At 36.1% G+C, this 21,979-nt stretch overlaps 1 protein-coding gene across 18 annotated transcripts in view; it reads left to right on the forward strand.

Annotated features, from left to right (window-relative positions):
* scel (sciellin) overlaps positions 1–21,960 on the forward strand; it is a 28,990-nt gene extending 7,030 nt beyond the window's left edge. Inside the window, exons 3-25 of one of the 18 annotated variants that reach the window (XM_088914003.1) lie at positions 667–781; positions 2,605–2,667; positions 3,650–3,733; positions 4,180–4,215; positions 6,783–6,806; positions 7,039–7,095; positions 8,817–8,852; positions 9,034–9,087; positions 9,238–9,306; positions 9,448–9,516; positions 9,657–9,725; positions 9,866–9,934; positions 12,765–12,836; positions 13,446–13,529; positions 15,288–15,365; positions 16,706–16,789; positions 17,078–17,140; positions 17,598–17,660; positions 17,887–17,949; positions 18,783–18,854; positions 18,945–19,053; positions 19,879–19,981; positions 21,243–21,960. In XM_088914003.1, coding sequence (XP_088770129.1) covers positions 667–781; positions 2,605–2,667; positions 3,650–3,733; positions 4,180–4,215; positions 6,783–6,806; positions 7,039–7,095; positions 8,817–8,852; positions 9,034–9,087; positions 9,238–9,306; positions 9,448–9,516; positions 9,657–9,725; positions 9,866–9,934; positions 12,765–12,836; positions 13,446–13,529; positions 15,288–15,365; positions 16,706–16,789; positions 17,078–17,140; positions 17,598–17,660; positions 17,887–17,949; positions 18,783–18,854; positions 18,945–19,053; positions 19,879–19,981; positions 21,243–21,259 — 1,553 coding nt within the window. In that variant the 3' untranslated portion in view covers positions 21,260–21,960. Of the gene's footprint in view, positions 1–666; positions 782–2,281; positions 2,570–2,604; positions 2,668–3,646; positions 3,734–4,179; positions 4,216–6,782; positions 6,807–7,038; positions 7,096–8,816; positions 8,853–9,033; positions 9,088–9,237; positions 9,307–9,447; positions 9,517–9,656; positions 9,726–9,865; positions 9,935–12,764; positions 12,837–13,445; positions 13,530–15,287; positions 15,366–16,705; positions 16,790–17,077; positions 17,141–17,597; positions 17,661–17,886; positions 17,950–18,782; positions 18,855–18,944; positions 19,054–19,878; positions 19,982–21,242 lie in introns of those variants that run through there. The other 17 variants (XM_088914004.1, XM_088914001.1, XM_088914002.1 and 14 more) reach the window with 17 other exon arrangements.
* The last annotated feature ends 19 nt before the right edge of the window (positions 21,961–21,979 follow it).

Below are 21,979 nucleotides of genomic sequence, written 5' to 3' on the forward strand. Positions count from 1 at the left end.
GAATAGCTGCGCGCAGATATGATATAGACAAGGATCATGACAAAGAAAATGGAAACTTTTTACCCCCAAACTTATCACTTACTATTATTTGCTAAAAATAATAAAAAGCAGCCAACACACAGAGAATCACCTCTTCTTTACACTTTGGATTATCTATGTTATGAAGTCTGATTGTTACATTTGATATCTTTTGTTTAAAAGGACTGGGGTCGAGAGGGTGTTCTTTAAACCTTGGGCTAATCTGATATTAAACCATTCACCAAAATACCCAGAGTAATGGAAGATACTTTTATTTGTGGGGTAAAATTAAAATGTACCTTCTAGATGATACATGTGATTCTCGTCACATTAACCTGGCTCAAGTTAAACACATAAATAAGTAACTTTAAAAACTGAAAGGAATTGGAAAAAAAAAGATATAGGAAAGAAAGATAAATGGGAAGATAAAAGAAAAAAAACTTATTTTAAGTAGTTATAATATCAGTAACTAGTTAAGCATAGTAACTATCAAGTTTAAGCACAAATTCTTAAAGCAATTAAATGAATGCTTGCGGTAATTTAGTAAAGTTGTTTCCTCTCCCAAATCCAGTAGGATTAATTAGTTAAATATGTTATATTCTAAATTGTGTGCGTAATTTCATTTTTTTCTGTTTAATGGTGCCACAGACACCAAAAGCACGTACAGCTCCACTAAGACAGGGGATGAAAACAGGAAGAAAACAAGCCTGCTGCAGGACAACAGCTGGATCAGGAGGAACCCAGAAGAAGCCGAGCCTGTGGAGTAAGTAAAGAGAGGGCTTCCTGTGCACATTCCCACAGCCAGCTGCCGTCCCCAGCTTGAGTCAGTGATGAATATCCCTTTTTATTTGCCAAATACAATATGTAAAAATATCAATAATCACGTAGAGTTTGGGAGATGAAAGCTAGGGTCAGGAAAGCTGCTTTTAAAAATATCAGTCCGTTATTTAGTGGCAGATTGTTTAATTAAAAAGACGGTAAACTTGAAAAATAAGTCACCACTTACAGTGATCTATGATTACAGTGATCTTTCCTTTGCATTAGTTTTACTCCCCTGAGTAAAACAGCACCCCAGCTCACTGCCTGTGTGTCTGACTTGGTGAGATAGAGAGCGAGAACTGTGGCTTATTATGTCACATTCCCTTATTGTGGCCACCCTCTCTACGGCACTTAACTAAAATGTGACAAGCACATGAAATGAATCCTCTTCTACCTGTTTTTAAAGCAACACCTGTAAGCTGCTGGAAAAATCAAGCAAGTAATCTGCTCGGTATAGAGAAATCTGGTTTTGTTGGCTTAAGTGTACATAGATTTTAGCCCTCAATGAGTTAGAATTGCTGCCCTGCAGCACTGGGGCCCTGGGGGTTAAATTCTGGATCAGGGGTGCTATCTGTGTGGAGTTTGTATGTTAGCCCTTGGAAAACATGGAAAACTGACCCTGGTGCCTGTTGCCTTCCAGGATGGGCTCTGTCCCAACAACCCCGTAATCAATAAAGCAGTTAGGAAATGGATGATCTCTAAATTATTTTGTTTAACAAATCAACTGTTTAATTGATCAGAAAGGAATAGTTCCACAGATTGAAATGGTGGTACTACAGGGTTGGAGACACCTGTGTTATACAAGTGGATAAATCATTGCGTATGCTAAATGAAATCTACAGAAAACCTCAAGCCAGCTATAATACAAATCTGTCATAGTTCCTGTCATTAATGACTGATAGAAGTAAAAAAAAAACTACAGATTGCAGACTAATTAAAAATATTGGGAATGTAGTTTGTAATTCATGATTTTGTTTCCAGGTTTCTCGCTTGTTGATTGATTTCTGCCTGTTCAAGATGCATCTAGACTGTTTCATAACCAGGAATCTGGTTCGAAATCATAATCTAACTCTCTCCAGGAGCCCAGCTGTTACAAATGAAGAAATGTAGCTATAAGCCACAATATGTTGCTTTCTCTTGGGCAGGTTGTAGCAAGGCCCTTGGGAACAGGTTTCAGTGTCTATTTTGAATCGCTGCATGCAATGCCATGTAATCCCACTCTCATATTTCTTGGAAATAGGTATGGATCTATCAAAACTGTGTAATGCTCTAATACCTCTTAACAATTTGTAAACACCTCCATAAGCACAAAAATATGTCATTAGTATCTGTTTGCATAGATAGATACATTGCGTTCTCTCGATGCTTTCAAAGGGTCCCTTTAAATCATCTTCTGAAATGTTTCATAATAACAGCTGTGCACAATCACAGCTACAAAGCTTGTTTAATATGTCCCACTCCTTAACCCTTGTATCTGAAGACCATCAAAGAGGACGAAGCTTGTTCCTTCCTTGTTTCACCGATCTAGCAAAATGCACCATGTTGGCTTTGCATGCTGTGAAGCAGAGAATAGCTTTGCAGGCCTCAGGACATCAGGAAGGCAGCTGCTCAGTCTGAAACCTGCTGAACATATCAACCTTTCCAAAGGCTCACCATTCACGACTTTTCACAGGACAAGTGCTGGATCTGAATCGGCTGTGACACCGAAAGAAGCAGAAATAGCTGGCGAAAGGTGTTAAGCCCCATTTTATTCTTTTTCACTTACAGCAAGGATGAAAACTTCGGCAAAAGTCTTCTTAGCCGATTCAAATCTGAAGAGAATCTAGACAGGTAGCTAGTCTGTTGTGGTCTCTGTGCTGAGCGCCTATTCAAAATAAATGCATAAAATAAATACATATTAAACCCTTGGCAATAAAAAGACAAATGCAAATGCCTGGAAAAACTACCAGGCAGATAAATTAAGCTATTTGCATTTACAGCAAGGGAGTTATACCACCAGAGTCACCCGACTGACTGTGTGTACAGAAACAGTACAAATTATGCTATTAACTTGGTGGGACTCATATTAATAAATGTCAGTTACGAAAGCACTCTTCCTACTCACATTATAATGTGAGTAATTTAAATAGCAAATAAAACAAAACTCGGTACTGTATATCTGTACAACACCTATTTTGCACCTGAATTTTGTCCTCTTTCAAGGGTTTAATAGAATTGTAGCTGCATGTGGAGAAAGCTGATTTGCTTGAAAAGGCAGTATGTTGCAAGCTTCATAAGGGCATTGAAAAGCAGAATAAAACAGCTTTACAATATAGCCTCTGTTCTTCAAAATCTTTGCAAGTATAAGTGCCTCCTCCTCTCATAAAGCCCTCTGCTAAGAAATCTTAACTCTTGCATGTGACTGTTTTTTATTACCTTGACCAACTGGTATTGCGCCATTTTATTGTTGTCCCCTTTTATGTAAGGAGTTACTCTACATTATTAAGATGCACAGCCCTAGTTAAAGTGAATAGTTGGCTTTAATATTGATGGCTGCATTTTTGTGGTAAAGCTTTCCTTTGATTGTGGCTGCTTTCATCAGGTACAGTATGTACTGCAGAAGTACTCCATCCTCACTATCGTCTGTGACTGCGCTTCTGCTGCTTGTTACTTGAATGTAAAACATATTACACATGTTTTACTGATTCTAGCTTCCCTGTACGTCTGGCAGTGCTGCTTTGAAATGGAATAGGTGGGCTAGCTTCTGCTTCATACCGGATCGTATGTTGGTCTGGTATTCCTCGATGACATTCATTGAATTTTATTTAAGCAGGCCTACAGGTACTACGAATCCTACAGATACTAACACCTCAAAAAGTAACAACCAGGTGCCATCTGTGAAAGCTTTGTCAAAAAGGTAAATTATGTCTCCTTTTGTTTAGTTATCAGTGTCCTTAGCACATGGCTGAAAACAACCTTCATTCTTCAGGTTAACTGTTAACGCTGTCATGAGCTCAGTCAACACAACAGCAAACGAACAATTAAGCATTTTAAAGGTGTGGACAACCTATTTTGTGGGCTGAGGAGTTGCTTTTATTATTATATTGTTTTAATTCCTCTGTCCTTTGCAGGTTCAAACCAATCAACATTCAGTCTGAAACATGAAAAAAATGGAAGTAGATGATTGCCTGAAATACTTTATATTATTTTAAATAATACTTTATCTTTTTAAATTATTATTATTATTTTTTATTATTGTGTTTTATTATTTCTATCATTTCCAGACTGTCAGACTTTTAAATAGTGTAAGGTGTAGCTGAAGCACTGCACTGTGCTTATTCTTCTTGGCCTCTGTACTCGCAGGTTCAGTGGCAGTGAGAATCAGCTCTCCAGCACCAAGTAAGATTTTCTGTTTGTCTTGTGTGAAGGAACACCTTTGAGGGTTATGGTTTAGTCTCCGTGAAGTCAGTCTCTGTGAATGAAAAAAAAACACCACAACCTGGAAAAGCATTCCTTGTAAGATACATATACAGTGTATGTGTCTATGTCATTGCATAGAGCTAGCTCTGTCATGCTGAGAAGCTCTATTAATGATAAACAGCTACTGAGCTTGTCTTTATATGTGTAAAAAAGTTCCTTCATATGTGTGGAAAACTCGATTTCCAGCACTTCAATGTTGTGAAAAGTCGAGAGCTAATAATATTAATTCAAATAATTTCTATGTATGTATTTACTGTATATGTGTATCTGTCTTTTCACGGGTTCCTTTTAGTTGAAAAAAGTGGGTCTTTTGATTCCTAAGGCAATACACCAAAAGGTACACGCTAATTATTTCTAAAAAATGTCCCACTAACTGGAATCCATTTGCATACCTGATGTCCTTAAGTGTGTAAAAATGACTATATGTTGAGTGTTTAGTTTAATAGTATAAAAGATCATCATTGCCACTCTAAAACTTGCACTGCCTGCGATATATTCTCACTTGATCTCGCTACAGATCACATTTTCCCGCAAACGAATTCAGAGACATGATCCCACAGTTTCACAGCTCACAACTGCAAAAAAGAGCTTTCAGCTGCTTGGAGATTTAAACATTTGGGATACAGTCTGTATGTACTCTTTTAAGCATAAACTTTTTAAACGTTCATATACAAAAAAAACCTTTCCTTAAAGAGAATTACCCAAGGATTGAGAAATCTTACAAAATACCAACACAGTGTCATATACAGTAGCAACAAAACCAATAAGAATAACGTGACCAAATACAAGTAACGAATGACAATCAGCACCCCCAGTGTAAAACTGTAGACTGTGAAGATTGTATGATTGTGATTCGGTGGCAACTATGAAGACTGCTTGATGGCAGCGATAAAGTAACTACTGTATGAGCAGAACACAAAATATCTAACTTGCCCTGTCATTCCACAAATACCGATTGTCATTCCAGGAATTGCACTTTCACTCTATTCTGGAAAGAAACTCACAGGAACATGATGCTTTTCACTGCTTTTTTATTTTCCCTAAATACATTTAAATAAGATTCAAGGGAAGAATTTCTGGGGCAAGCTGCAGTTGCAGCTAATGAAAAAGGTTTAAGTCGAGCTTGAATCTGGCACCGCACTAAGTAAAAACAAAGGAATACAGTTGTAACCCTGATTGAAGTAACAACTTTATCCTTTTTTTTCAGTCCCTAACCAGTTCCTAGTTAGGGTGAATTTTATATTTCACTGTCTTAGTAAAGACATGACAAACGGAACTGTAAAACCTGGTGAAGTCAAAGTTTTGTGGTTTTTCGAACTCTAGGCCTAACCAGATACTTTTCATAACCCTAAGTGCTGTGCCCATTCAACAGTGCTTACAATACTAATTAAACATACAGTATAACACAAAAAGGATAAAATTCTTTAAAAAGCTCTTTAAAAATTATTTTAAAAATTTAATATGAATGCCACAAAAACATGCTACTTTTCAACCACATTTTTAAGAAAATGCACCTTCAGTTGTATTTCTGAAATGTAACTTCAGTACATTTAATAAGTTAGAAGTGAAGGTAGGGTTAAGGGTTGATCTCCTTAAACTTTGGCTCATGTTAATGTTACATACACAATTTGAACGGCAATTTAAATGTTGCGTGAGTGGAGTTTTGGGCTTACCTTCAAATTACGGGGTAGGATGCAGTATGGTATACAAGTATTTTTTTTAATAGGCAGGAGGGTTACACTTTAAAGATTTCCATCCTGTTACTGTTACATCTACATTTTAAATGTGAGTATAAGTGTAGCTTGAAAAGTGTTTTTGACTGATCTGGATCTAATCTTTGGACAGATTTTGGGATAGGCTGCAGTATGGTAAACACTAAGTATAATGCTTTCCCATCAACAGAAGCCCATATTCATCTACTGCAAAACCATACAAATAAGCCTGAATCCTGCATCATGCTATTTTAGTTAAGCCATGGCAAATCCAACTGTAACACAGGTTGAAGTCAAGGTTTTACAGTACAGTCTAGTATAGTTGTAACCTAGGTTGAGGTCAGTGTTTTATATTCTCTTTTGATCCTCATCCTGAGAGGAATTTAAGAAACCTTCATGGAAAGCAGTCTCGCAATATTCACAACCCTCATCATCATGCATGAACAGACAACTTGATTTCTTAAACATTTTTTACATCTGTAGCGTATGTTGCTTTTTTCCAAGCTGGAACACACATTAAAACAGATATTTTTTATGTCTCTCCCGACAGAATATAAAATCCCATTAGAACCTAGGAATGATTGATCTTCATCTCGATTACGTAATGAGAATTTCAGGATTTAACTTTACCCTCTACAATCACTGATCTGGTTATATACTGTACTGTAGCCTACAGTACTATAAGAAAAACTGCATCTGTAACATTAATCCATAAGACAGTGATACAAAAGAATACAATAGTGATTCTCTAAACTGTTTTCTTCTTACCTTTAGGGATACTGATTCTGCATTTAAAAGGTAAGTATGTTTATAAGCTGCACAGTATGTCTCAAATTGATACTGGAAAGAGGGAAATAAATGTGAAACTCTTACAGGGCCTTGGATTCCTCTCTTCCCAGCCCACATGGTCAACTGTTGCTACGCTGTTAACTGCTATACATGACAGCAAATATAAGATTAATTGATTAGTTGAAAGAAAATTGTGTTTCATAATATAAACGGTTCACTGAATTTCTTATTGCCTATTCAGACAATCATGGACAAGCAATTTCGACAGCCCGAAGACGACAACTACAGTTACTAAAAGGTAGGGCTTTGGTCATGACCTTTTGGAATTTGTACCATTTTTAAAATAAAATTGTTATGCATTTTCGTACTCCCTAAACGGTTGAAAGCCTTTGCTGAGAGCCCAGGCTGTGATCTGTAGTTCCAGGAATGCTGGGTTGTTGCTAAGACCATGACTGGGAGAGTGTCTTGTGGACCATGAGGCTTAATTGTCTGGCTAGTCATTTCATGCAAAGCCAGCCCTGTAGCTGACTGTGCATGTAGCAGACTGCAGTGTTGTCAGAGAGCTGCACCACTTCCCCTGAAACCTACCTGTCAATTTGTAACTGCAAAAGCCGAACAACATTTTATTTATTATTGGGCAATATTTACTTGGAATCTTAACAATGGTCAATCTCTCATGAAATAATTAATGACCAGAAATATGTTTATACATAGTAAAACCATAGTAAAAACATGAAATGCTATTGTAATTACAATGCAATGAACTGTGTAATTAGCACATTTAATGTGAATTTGTTGAATTGTAAAGCTAAGCATGAATTTTAAACAGCACATTTATTAAGTACTATGCCTACGAGAATGACTTAGAGAAATAATTTATACGTAAACTTGGTATATATGATAAAACAGTGATTATGATACAGTAATGAACATGCAATAGACAGAAGTAAAAAAAGCAAAAATGTGCAGAAAATTGACTCAGTAAACCCAATAGTAGAAATAAAATACAGTACACATTAAAACCTATAGTGAAAAGATAGACCTTTGAGTTTTAGACAAGTTGACAGTCACAGAGTCTCTAGTGACTCTGAGTTCGCAGTGAGTTCCACAGAAGTGGTGCCACACACAAGCCTGCTCTTTAGTAGAGTAAGAATTCCTGAGTCAGCAGATCTCAGATTAAGTGCTGGATTGTACTCATTCAGTAAGCTCAACTTTAACCTTGAGCTAGTCCGTTCCGTGCGTGTTACTGTAGCAGGAAATCCTTAAGGTCCCTCTGTAAATTTCACAGAGGATGTGACTTATGTGGTGATGTAGAGTAGTTTTAGCCACCTCATGAACCACAGAACAACTCTGTTGGGCGTTCCAATGTTAATTTAGAAGCTTTACACATACTGTACGCCGGTAAAAATAACATGACAGTAGACATAGGCATGTATCAATATTTCAGCATCAGGTAGACCGAGCAATGTTGCACAGATGTAAGATTCCCTTGTGCCTTCTTCACATGAGCATCAAATGACAAAGCAGAATTCAAAGGAATGCTAAGGTTTCTTACTTTCTATCAAGTGTTAAATTTACATGAAGCGTTCATTTACATGGGCAAATTTATCATGAAAGATGTGTAACAATGTTGTATAAAAAGGTAAGACTTTTACAGGAGCGGAAGTTGACGAAGCAAAAATGGTGTAGCAGTGCATTTTTACTCTGTATTTCAATAAAAGAAAACTAAAGAAAGTTTCTCTCAGTGACTCATTCCTGTCCGACTGTCAGTATCTCTCTCTCTCTAAGTCCATTGTCTTTTCCTATATATAAATGTATTTGCTTACAAATATTACAATAATTTCTAAATAGCATTTGCAATATTATTGTAAGATATTTTAACTTATATAAGTGCATGAGATGGTTCTTAAATATAAATAATATTTAAATTTAAATTATAATTTAATTTAAACATTGTATCCAAAAAGTACCAAACATACAATCCAACACTCTAAGGAATATATTTTATTTTTTTTACAGTACTTCATCTTCAATCAAAACTGATGACCCAAAGACGTAAGTTAAGCTTTTGCTACCATAATGTCTGATTAGTGCAGCGTGGTTAGTGTCAAAATGTATCCGTCTTCTAGGATATTGCTGCACTAAGGCATAAAATAGTTTATAGAGAAAGAGTGTGACATTTTGTTTTTTTTTATTAAACCAAAGACTTAAATTCTTGTTCTTTATGTTAATACAGGACATCTTTAACTTCTGGATCCAAGATAACAACGGTTGAGGAAACTAAAACAAGGTATTGAACATAAGACCTTTGGGTAGTCAGCCACAGTACCACTTGCACTTACATTTTGCACTGTGACAATTAAATGGAAAAAAAACACTGCGTTCCTGTGGGTGTGCATCTGATATCTAACACATACCACTCCTGTCCTGTTTATTTCAGTATCACTTCTAAGACCACACAGGATGGAAAGACAACCATTACCACAGTCGAAAAACAGAGCCCTGTAAGGTATGGGTGTTGAGTTTTATTTTAGGTCGATTTTATAAAGACCACTACAGCAACACAGGTGGACAAATGGGCAGTGTCTGAGTTCCTGCGGGTGTGCATCTGATTTCTAACACATACCACTCCTGTCCTGTTTATATTCAGTATCACTTCTAAGGCCACACAGGATGGAAAGACAACCATTACCACAGTCGAAAAACAGAGCCCTGTAAGGTATGGGTGTTGAGTTTTATTTTAGGTAGATTTGATAAAGACCACTACAGCAACACAGGTGGACAAATGAGCAGTGTCTGAGTTCCTGTGGGTGTGCATCTGATTTCTAACACATACCACACCTGTCCTGTTTATTTCAGTATCACTTCTAAGGCCACACAGGATGGGAAGACAACCATTACCACAGTCGAAAAACAGAGCCCTGTAAGGTATGGGTGTTGAGTTTTATTTTAGGTCGATTTGATAAAGACCACTACAGCAACACAGGTGGACAAATGAGCAGTGTCTGAGTTCCTGTGGGTGTGCATCTGATTTCTAACACATACCACGCCTGTCCTGTTTATTTCAGTATCACTTCTAAGGCCACACAGGATGGGAAGACAACCATTACCACAGTCGAAAAACAGAGCCCTGTAAGGTATGGGTGTTCCATTTTACTTAAGTTGATTTTATAAAGACCACTACAGTGACACAGGTGGACAAAAGAACATGTGTGTTTGTTCTTGTTGTAGGATAATGATCTAATCATGCTAATCCCTTTCCTTGGGTACCCATTTGAATTTGAACAAAAAGCTGGTGAAGGAACTCAGCAGTGCTGGGAAGTAGTGACTGATGACACAAAATCGTTACCGTGTTCACCAGAATTGTCCACTCCGGATTTGGGCTTTTTTCAGGGTTCCTGAAGGGTAGCTGTGGGGGATTCATTTGGAAGACATATAGAGGAAAAATACAGGATTCCATTTCTTCTGGATTGTGTGTTATTTATAATTAAAAACCAGTAAAAAATCAAGTGAAAATATTTGACTTTCCACATCACTTTTATGTAAATAACATGAATATCTTTTTGCCAACAACCTTGCTTTCCTTATAATGGCACCATTCACCTCTGAAGGCCTCCTGCCATGAGCAACAGGCACCTTGCTGCCTGCGTGGTATTGAACCCTAGAAAGCCTGCCCTCACGTACCTTGTGGAGGTCCGAACCGTCAAGGCCGGTCGAATGTACTCACTGTGTGCACAGCATCCGAGGGGATCAGAGTGAAACGTTTCTGGCCCCTGGGCTAAATACAGCAGATATGTGAAAAGGAAAAGCGATACATTTAATCCACCTACATTTCAATTAGAATTGAACGGCACTCCTCCGGGTGTAGCTTGTCAGAGTATCACCATGTACAGTGTAGCTGGGTACTGGATGTCTTTACTGGCACCCACGTTTCAGCTGCTCTCTCCCCCTCACACATATGAGCTCCTGTCGTTCGGTTAGCTTGCTTGTGAAGACAAGCCTGAGTCATGTAAAAGGCGACACCTGTTGGCCAGAAGGACACATAGCAGTTTACAAGACACTTGTGCCATGTCTACAAATACAGTAGCTCTCGGCAGAACCACAGTTTGTCTGCCTTTACTTAATGAGATTCCTGGCATGTGACAGTGATTAGCCTATCAATATTAATTCTTTACAAATACTAAATTTATGAACAGCGGTGAATGATTGCATGTGCCTGTAACATAATTGTGTTTAATTTTAATGAAGATTTAATGCACATTATTCAACTTGATTAATATCATATACATTTGCATTTTGTGACTGTTTAAAAGGTAATTACTTAAGGCTTTTAAACTTTCATTTCTCACTATGCAAATTATTTGTGAAAGTTATCATGGACATTCCCAACTGAAGCTAAAAATGAGGAGGCTGTGAGAATGCATTCTTGCAGGCTGAGAAAAAATCAGTCAAATGTATTTTAATTCCGAGTAGTTTTGCAAAGACTACGAAACACAACTTAATAAAGAAAGTCACAGCTGTCTGTGACTTAATGATAGTGTACACTTCTTTATATAACTCAGTGTTTCTGTGCTATTGAAAGAACTTCAGAGGTCCAAAATCCTAATAGATTCCAGGATCAGACGGACCATTCTTCCAAAGAACCAAAAGCTACCAAAGGGTAAAATGATCTACCCTAATGAAAAAAAAAACCTCAAGGGATTCATATATAATTTGGATTACAAATTATATATGCAATATTCCACTTCATGTATGAAATAGTCATATATAATATATCACAGATGATATATAAATTTAATTTTATATATTAATATAAAATATATTTAAAATGTGCAGTTCAGTATATATATAAGAAGAACATGACAAATATGAAATGGGGAGGCGAGGAGCTTAACTTTCCTGTTAACATCAACTTCAAACTTGGGCACAAGTCAACCAGAGCTTGTGAAACGTCTTATTTTATAACAGAAAATGGTTTGGACAGGACACATTCTGACATACTCAAGTCTGAAATGTATTTGCTTAGATTTCTTCAAAAATATGCAAATATTTGGTTGTGGAAAAGCAGCTATGCAAAACGGCTCCCCAGCTGCATTTTTATCAGCTTGGCATGTTAGTATCCTGCATATCAAGCCAGCAGAACTCTATGAAAATGATCATGGACTTCACTTTTTGTGATTCAGACCAACATAATTACAAACGCATGTGGATTTTACTTGTTAATTATTAAGTGATTGGCATTTCTTAATGGAAATGAGGCATGAGTAGTGGCATCATCCAGCTGCTTATTAAAACAGTGGCCCTATGTGTTTTACTCTGCTTGATTTAGCTTTAGCTCCAATAGCCATCTACACTGTTAATGCATTTTGATTTGTGTCTTTCAACGGGCACCATAATTTGCAGCTGGTTTCCTGCAGCTGCAATCTGCAATTAATCTCTCACCTCACATGACTCAGTCGTTTCTTTGACTGCTGATGTCTTAACTTGCTTGCCTCAGATGCAGGCCTTCCTCTCTATCGGCTTTGTGTCCTTTACGTTGCATTGCTTAGCTTTGCACACACCCCTCCGGTCTGAGACTTTCGTCTTTGACGTGCCTAGCAGCAGTGTTCTTTGGTCAACGGTGTGCTGCAGCTGGGGAATTCTGGTCACAGGTGGAGAAATGTAATCTTCTCTATTGTCTTTGAATAGGACTGCATTCTAGATTGGCCAGTTTTGGTCATCAAACATAAAAGTAAATAAACCTGAAAGAAAAACTGGAATTTGTAATTTATATTAGCCTACGTTATGCAATGAAGACATCTCTTTTTGAAAATTCAGCTTGTCTTAAGGGTCTGTGAGTATGTATGTATTAGAATTTTGTATGGCGCCGATCTACTGTGTATTCATAACTAATTGGTCTCTAATTTACTAAGTAGTCTTAAATTACGGGTTATTTTACTGTGAACTAAATCAACTTTCTTTTCAAAGAATACCACCCTCTTTGCCCTCCAAACCATCCCCAGTTGATGGAACAGACCCGAAAAAGACGATCAGCAAAATGTAAGATGCAGCAAATTTGTCTGAGCATTGACCTTTTATCGTTTTACAAAGACATGTGGTTTGAGCTGTTTCAACCACCAAAGAAAATGACATGGTCTTTTAGTCTGAGAAGGAAAAATAAAGATTTATTCCAGGGAAGGCTAACTCTAGTCCTCAGTCCCCACATAGCCCTCTAATTCACATCACCAACTAATGTGAGAAAGGAATTTTTCTTGTTTTTTTTCATCTAAGTTACAAGTATAGTTGAAAAGTAAAAGTCAAACTAGCTCTTGAGGGCTGGAATTGCCCAAATCAAAGATGTATTATAATTAAATAGGGGTTAATTGAATACCAATGTGTGAGTCAATTTATCCCTTCAATTAAATATTGTACTTACCTATAGATTGATTGTATATTGTTTTAAAAGATTATTAAAGTATCAGACCAGTAAATAAACTTTTTCACTGTCAAAGGATTTTGTAACATTCTAGCTAACTGTCAGGATGCAGTACTGCAAAACCCATTGCCTGTTATCGTTATAAAATGAGTAGCAAACATTCACACAAAAATCAATTTCGTAATATAATTTGACAAATCTTTAGTAAGATTCTAACTTTTTTATGTTTCCAGAACTACAAGTGTTTCATCTATTGAAACGCCGCCTAAGACAGAGGTGACTAATATAACAGTGACCAAGGAATCCTATAAGGACGGGTAAGGTCTGAGTGGTTTGTGAGAAACCACAGAAACAGACTTTTTTATTATAGTTGAAAATTTAAAAGTACCAAATCTCTCTACTATACCATCCCTTTGTAATATCTTGTCTTCATCGTGTTTCTTGTTAAAAGTCCAAAATTCTAATGGAGCTAGATGTTTTATGCTGGGTGAAAAACTGAGAATGGGGGTGAAGGAATGTTTGACGTTATAGAGCTTTTGCTTTCTTATAAGACTTGAACCAGCTCAAAGATACTCCTGGCTCAGTCAGTTTGGAATTTTCCAGTGATACTGGTTTAACACAGCACCTAACAAGAGTACATAAGTGGTGATGAACTATTCCAACACATGTCAAAATAGAAATCCCAGAAACCTGATACAAAAAGATACATTAAAATGAGTTATGAAAATGTCTTCAGTAATATTTTTTTAATAGAACTGATAACTAATTCTAAAAAAGGCCAGATTGACTCATACACACTAAGATGGAGTCTTATGTTCATCAATTCCCTATGCTATGAAAAAAGCTGTGAGTCTAAAAAATATATGTATCAATATGTATTGAGTCTCAATTGTCAGCAACTTGATAGTTTTGAAGAGCTGTCTCTGGACCCAATCAAATCTGACTTGGTTGAAAGGGTGTGGTTGTGGGTCTTCAGTTTTAATGATCAGTCCTTTCTAAAGACAAATTCTGTGGCCTTTTATGTTTCTGGACCTTGGCTTTCAGGTGCCTTGTAATGTACTTCAGTGTATATTCTGTATGACTTCATTGTTTTTGCATATGATTCCACAAGCAATGTGGAGTAGTTAACATTTAGCTTTACATTATTAATTAACTGAAAATGGATTTAAAACACTGTATCAGTATATGTTTACTTGCAGTTAATTGAATGGGTTTTAAAATTCTACTTGAAAGTAGAACATGTTTAAAAAGCAGTTTGAGATAATTCATTTTAAAGGTTCCATATACAATACTAATATATTCTAAAAATATTTTTTTAGAATTGTATATATCTTTTTAGAATTATACAATAATAATGTATTCTAAAAAAATTATTAATCCTAAATATTGTAAAAACAGACATAGACACGTCAATCAAGTCAATGATAATGTCCAATGCTATGTGTCTGTAAGGGTATCATGAAATTATACAATCAACATAAAAATACAGTCTGTGAATTATATTGGAGTGCTGCAGAATATAATCTCAGTTTTGATATTATTTAAGACACCAGGGATGTAAAACTAAACTAATACAGAATATCATTGGTTTTAACATGTTACCTTAGTTTTGGCTCCTTTGGGTACATATTTAACTTTTTCATTAAAGGAAATGTAATTTTTAGGATAAGTGTTTTATATTTCTTATTCTAATATGTTGTTTTAAGTTGGTTTATTCATCACCTTATTCTTATACAGTATACTGTGTTATGTAGGAAACAGCTGTTGGATGTCAGAATTCTTCAGAATCAAATCAAATGCTTTTTAGCTAACATAACTAACCTAGCAATTTTAATTTCCGTGCGTTTAATTCCAGCCTCCTTCAGAATGTGGCATTAAACTCATAACCATTTAGCATGGTCACAAAAAGCTGGAGATTTTCATCAGTGGGAATTGTGTCATGCTAATGTTTTATGATAATATCTGTTAAGCAAACAATAGGGTTTGTAGTAGTGGGGTCCTTGCTATTTTTCACTTTTCTTGGTCTAGTGTGACTGACTAATGTTTACATTACTAACTTTCTTTCATCTTTAAAGAAAAGTGGTTCCTGTCACAACTAACAAAACCACAAGGCTTACTGATAAGTTTTCATCTCTGCAGAAACAGAACAAGGGGTAAGCCTGGCTTTGCACTCCTGAGACTAGATTCTTGGTGGTGGGTTTTATCCAAATACAGTGTAATGACAAACATGAAACGTTGTCATTTGTTAAGCTGCATGAACTTTCCGATCAAGGATTTCTTAGTTTAAGGACTGCAGGGGAATTCTTTGAAAAAAAAAAAACTTCGTCATGAAATGTTTTTTTTTTATCGTATAATCTCATTTCACATTTCCAGCCAAGTCCCCTAATGTTGTATGTCATTCAAGGACACTGCTAATGTCCTTTCTTTTAAGTTCAGTTTACTGCTCATGAGCTTTCTCATAAAGTTGCAGGTCCCTGGCTCAAGAATATTTGAGAGATATGCTGTTAACAAAGACTGAATATTTTGTTTATTCACTCAAAACGGCATAAACAAAGCTTCCACTGTGTCTGGTATTTTAGTGTCTTCAATCAATAAAAGGCCTTTTTTGTTCTTTGTTTAGGGAACAAGATCCCTTACTATATTTTCATTCTTTGGAGTTGTTTCTGAAAAACAGCATTGTACATCTTACAATTTCACAGAAAATATCAGCATGCCAAATTAATAAAAGTAGTCATTTTCTTCTTCTTTCACATTGAAATCAAATTTAAGCAATAAAGTAGGAATTAATTGTTAGGCTCAAGCAGTAATTGTGTTGATCTGATAGACAATAAAAATACAATACAGTATTTTAATTATAAAAAATATTGTGTGATTGTTTATGGGGTCAAATTATAATAAAACAATGCAGCAAAGAGCTCTAGATTTTGAGATTGAATCAAATCCAACAGAATAAAGTTCATGATTGTTGTAGTCTATGGTCAATTTTTATCTTCTACACATTTTATGTATTATTTTATATTGTATAAATGGTGTAGTTCTTAGCAGGATTACCTTTTGATTGTAAATGTTATTCCTTTTGTGAAATTAGAATTAATAAATGTTATATATTCTATAACACTGTACACACAACTGTAGAATATTTTAAGTGTGAAAGGTCATTGGGTTTATTTTGCTGATTAACCGCAGAATTTTCACTTATAAGGGATTTGTCATGTAAAAAACGTTGAATGTCCTTTGAGTCCACTGTGGGAAATCTAAGACTTCAGTGACCTCTCATACCTATACGTCAGGGAAAACACATTGGGCACAGTTTTTGCAATGGATAAATTACCCATCTCTTTAACCCCCTATGGGTAAGTCAGCTTACCCATGGGGAATATAAGAACCTTTGTTTCCTATGCTATACTGATACATTTTCTTTGTATGTCTTGCTTAATTTTGTTTCCGTGCCATTATAATACCATCTCTGATTTTGTTTGCTTAAAATTAAAAGGACCTATAAAAGTTACAGCAGCACTGAAGACATTACAATGAAAAAACCAAGCTCCTACTCTTTCAGTCGGACAAGTGAGCCCAGGTAATTTTAGTGTCAGCATCAAGAGTGACGTCAGTGAAAAGAAATGTAAAATGTAATATATACAGTATACTGTATATAGAAAACACTATATATTTTCATTTACTGTATGTAAATCTGGCAATCTTGCCTTTTTTGCTTCCCTCAATTGTCCAGTATAAGCAGTTCATAAGATGTCATAATGCTGTTCAGTGTGTCCTTATGTAGTTATGAGTGTGTATAGTTATCAAAGCACAATAGTTATCAATGCTTATTTTTGCCATGGTTATTTATTCTACTGTGTTCATCCAGCTATGACTACAATGATGCGGTACGCCTACCCAGGAGCTACTCTAGTCAGCTGATTGATTCCAGGTAACACTTTTAGAAAATACAAATACTTTTGGGTTTGTTTTACATTTTGAAATGCTGTGTCCAAAGATAACTCAACATGTCTAACGATATACAATCCTCTATATCAGTGGTTCTTAACCTTTACTGCAACCTGCACTCCTTTGGTTCTCAAAATCTGCTCTCACACACCTTATCAAAAATCACTGAGGTCATTTGTGTTTTTGATCATTTATCTCTTAAAGAATCTGGCATGTCTTGCACACCCAGAAAGATGATCTCAGACCTGAGGGTCCCAGTTTAAGAACAATCCTCTTGCCTTTTTTACTTCCGCCAATTGTCTAGCATAAGCAGTTCATAAGATGTCATAATGCTGTTCAGTGTGTCCTTATGTAGATTATGAGTGTGTATAGTTATCAGAGCACAATAGTTATCAATGCTTATTTTTGCCATGGTTATTTATTCCACTGTGTTCATCCAGCTATGACTACACTGATGCGGTACGCCTACCCAGGAGCTACTCTAGTCAGCTGAGTGATTCCAGGTAACACTTTTTGAAAATACAAATACTTTTTGAAATGTTGTGGGACACAGTAAAAATCATCACATTTTTAACTCAGCATAACATTTATCACACTGACCTCCCTGCTTTGTGTGAAACTCAACAGACGACTTGATGTTGACCTATCCTAAGACATAGCATGTAATGCTTATAAAACTGTTATGCAGTTTGTGATATATTTAGCAAACCATAGCTCTTTTCTTTTCAGTTACAAGATCAGCAGTGAATCCAGCCCAACGGTCTATACCAAAACATCATATGTTCAAAACAGGTATTATTTTAGTTGGATTTTTAAATCGATTCTAACTGTCATTTGCTATGTCTGACCCATCAGCTCATCAGACCAGAGCTTCTCCTGTTTTCCTTGGTGTTCAGTGGATGAGAGAGAACATGAATCCTCTCCCCTTAATGGGACACTGGTCTATTGCAGGGATGACCACCCCAGCCATGCTGGTCCCCATGTACAGTACACAGTGGGTGGACAAGGGTACAGTAGTGTAGATCTGTAGCAGGGACTCAAACCCACAACCTACCAGCTGTGAGATCAGAGACTTACCCACTATTGCCAACTCCTGACAGTTATAAAAGACTCATAAATTTGACTGATTGCATGATTGATTGATTTCACAGCTATCAAAATGTGTTGGATAATGTGTCATTTAGATTGCATTTATGCTATGCAGCTCTTCATCATAAATGTATTCAACGTTTTGACATATATATACTAATGTTATAAAATAAATTAGGGTAGGCAGTTAATAATGCAATACATGTTTAGGTTAATTTAGAGCAGCGGTCATGTCATTTGTATGTTTTGTACAAATAATGATGTAGATCTCCAGAAGATTGTCTGAACCTCTAATAATACGTTCGAAAGACAAGTGATCCATGAAAATTATTAATTAATGTTAAATTATTTAATTTAATGGATACATAATATTTTAAAATCATACAAGATTAATAAGCCAGTTTTTAAAGTTACCATATTATTTAATGCGATCATTGATGCACGATAAGTAAAGATTCACATGGATCCTGTGTTCAACGAATGCTGTAGTTTGCAGCTTGCCAGTATATACAGTATGTACCTATTTGTTTCAACAGCAGGCCGGAAGACTTCCATGATGACATGCTCTCATCAAAATCAATCAAGACAGTTTATTCTACTTCCGACAGGTTTGACTAATTTCTGTTTAACAATGCGATGAAAATACCAATGATTTCAGCTGACTTCAACTACATAATGGGCCTGGGATTTCTTTATAGGAGCATCATTGACAGAGACATGTGCACCTACTGCCGGAAGCCCATTAACACTGAAGCAAAAATGATCCTGGATGATTTGCAGATATACTGTCACGCTTCCTGCTTCAAGGTCAGGAAGAGGCATAATGTACCTGTTCTTGGTTTCTGTTAATGTAGAGCTAGTTAAGGACTTAAAGCAGAAATGTCTAAAGATTATGTTTTATATAGCATCATGATATACTGTATGAGCTATTCATAAATACGGTACATATATACTGTATGAATCCTGGTAATATATCTTGTGAAACGAAAAGAAGATTAAAGATTATTTCTCAGAGGTTCACATTTTTCAACATCTATGAAGGCGTCTGCCTGTTTTCTGATGGTATTTTCACATAACCAATGGATCTACCAGTGCAGTGTCTCAGTGTACAGATACATCATGTAGAAGAAACATTTTGCTGGCACGAGCCCCAAAAAATAAGTGGAAAATAATAAGGACCATCTCATGACAGGTATTTATAAAAGGAGAAAGAAAAACTTTAAATTCCCGAAATGACCCAAATTTCTATAAACAATTTAAAACTGCAGTAGGAAAAGGTCAAACCAAGGTCCCAGTCGAACATGAACATAAGGGCTGGCTGCTGTGAATAGAAAATAGCACCTGCATCCTCTTTTAAAGTATTTTAGTACTTTACCTACCAAACTACTGAAAATGTCCTGTTTTAAGATAACAAAGAACATGCGTGCTCCTGAATTTGGTGGTAACAGTTGTTACAAACGGTGACAGTGGGTCTCAAAAGCAATACACACAGGTTGATGCTTTCGATGATGAATACCAGCTTGGAAGATTTTAACATTTTTAAGAGAAAAAAAAAAATAAAATAGATCTCTGTAGTAGAGTATCATATTCCGAACTTCAAGGTTTAATTCCGTACTTTTCACTTTCTTCTAGTGTGAAGTCTGCAACAGCTCACTGGGACACTTGAAGGCGGGAGACAGCATGTGGATTTACAGGCGCACTGTGCACTGTGAGAGCTGCTTTGGAATTACTAGAGGTAATCCCCAACATCTACAGCATGAGTGAATGCAGGTTGCACTGGGAGAGCATTAGGGCTGTTATCACTCAGGTTTTGGGAATCAAGTAACTTTGTAGGAGCAGCTACTGTGTGGCAGATCACTTTTGTGCTAAAAGTGGCCATGTAACTTTTTCAGAATGATTTCTCCTGCAGCAGTGGCTGAACATTTTTAACCCAGTGTCCTCTGTGTTTCTCTGCATGTTTAGTAATCAAAAAAAGACAGAGGATTACAAATCCTCTGTCAAATCTTTTACATTTAGTTTCTGGTTTCTTAGTTGTGTAACTCTTTGATTTGTTTTACCCTGGTTCCTTGAATTGGACTCTCAAGGTTGTCCAACAAGTCTAACTATACACAATCCTCTATATCAGTGGTTCTTAACCTTTACCGCAACCTGCACCCTTTTGGTTCTCAAAAGCTGCTCTCACACACCTTATCAAAACTCATTGAGGTCATTTGTGTTTTTGATCATTTACTGCACGTCTTTAAGAATCTGGCATGTGTTGCACACCCAGAAAGATGATCTCAGACCTGGGGGTCCCAGATTAAGAACAGTGCTCTATAATACTGTACTAGTATTGAAAATTAGCCGATACATCTTGAATCCCTAACATGATTGTACCATTAGAATGATTTCAAACATAGTTTGAGAAACGATGATAATTGCTTGCCTTGGCATCCACAAAAATGCTGTGGTGGCCAACAAAATAATGAAGGTTGAGATTTATCCCCATCATCAGTTGCAGTACTACAGCACATGAGACTTAAAGGCATCTGCTATTCTGAGTGAGTGTAAGGTCAAATCATTAAGGAAGGGTTTCTTTCATCTGCGTTTTCATTGTTCTGTTGTTATTATTATACCTTTTTCAATTTATTTGCAACTTTTTAAAATGTCACTGAAAGATGCCAGGTGACAGTTATAGCAGGTATACGGCTAACATAATATTAATGCTGCTCATATCCTTGTTTCTTTTTTACTGAAAAGGAAATCGCTTGCAGCTTAATCACTTGCAAGAATTCATAAACATCTAGTAACTTCTCACTGTTTTACATCTTAGCACCTTTATAATGTCTGATTTCATATTTTAAAGTGATAAATGTTTTGTAGATTGGTATATCTGTGGTTGTATAGCTGTAAAGAACATGCAGTACTGTCCATAGTGACAGTAACCTCTTTGTATTGGTGAAGTGGCAGTGCTCTAATGCCTTTGATGCATAGCTAGTGTTGTTTGTTTTTTTTAGAAAAGTGGCGTCGCTGAACAAGACGTAAAAGAAGATGCAAAATGACAAGATATCCTGAAGCCACAAAATGTCTGCAAATATTAAATATCTAAAATTATAAATCAAATATTTGTATGTTGGTCAACAACCTTTAAAATTGTACAAAACAACCCCACAATGTGTGTATCTTGAAAAGGAATTCCTTGGTGTTTTGAATTATGTACTGTGTTGTACCTAAGCATTTCTCTTAGCCTTCAGAGCTCATTAGGGTTGGGTTTTTATTTTGTTTCATTTTAGAATGTTTATTTTTTGATTCTGGAAAAATGGTTTCCCCTAACGACTTCTGAAGCCAAGAAGAAATTATAATTATATTCATACATTTCTAACTGTCTCCTAATTGTATGGGTTGTGGGTCCATTTTTCCCTATAACCATGTTACATTAAATGATAACAAATACCCACTAAGACATCTTTGAAACATTAAGAGATTTGTACTTTAATATAAATGGAGCAAGGCAGGTGAATGTTAGGTGGAAGGGAACTATTAACCTTTGTGTTTACTGATTTTAGATGGCTATCCCTGACATTTAATGCACTTTGATTACTTACTCTTAAAAAGCATATCCAATTGGTAACATATTAATAGTATGGTTTACCTTTTAAGTCAAATAGAAGCTAAAGCCTTTCTGAAACAACTGACTAAAAATTCAATAAATAACTTTGTGGAAAAACTCTCAAATTATTGTATTTATTAATTC

This window comes from Atractosteus spatula, chromosome 4 (assembly GCF_055471065.1).
Source record: "Atractosteus spatula isolate fAtrSpa1 chromosome 4, fAtrSpa1.hap1, whole genome shotgun sequence".
NCBI lineage: Eukaryota > Metazoa > Chordata > Actinopteri > Semionotiformes > Lepisosteidae > Atractosteus > Atractosteus spatula.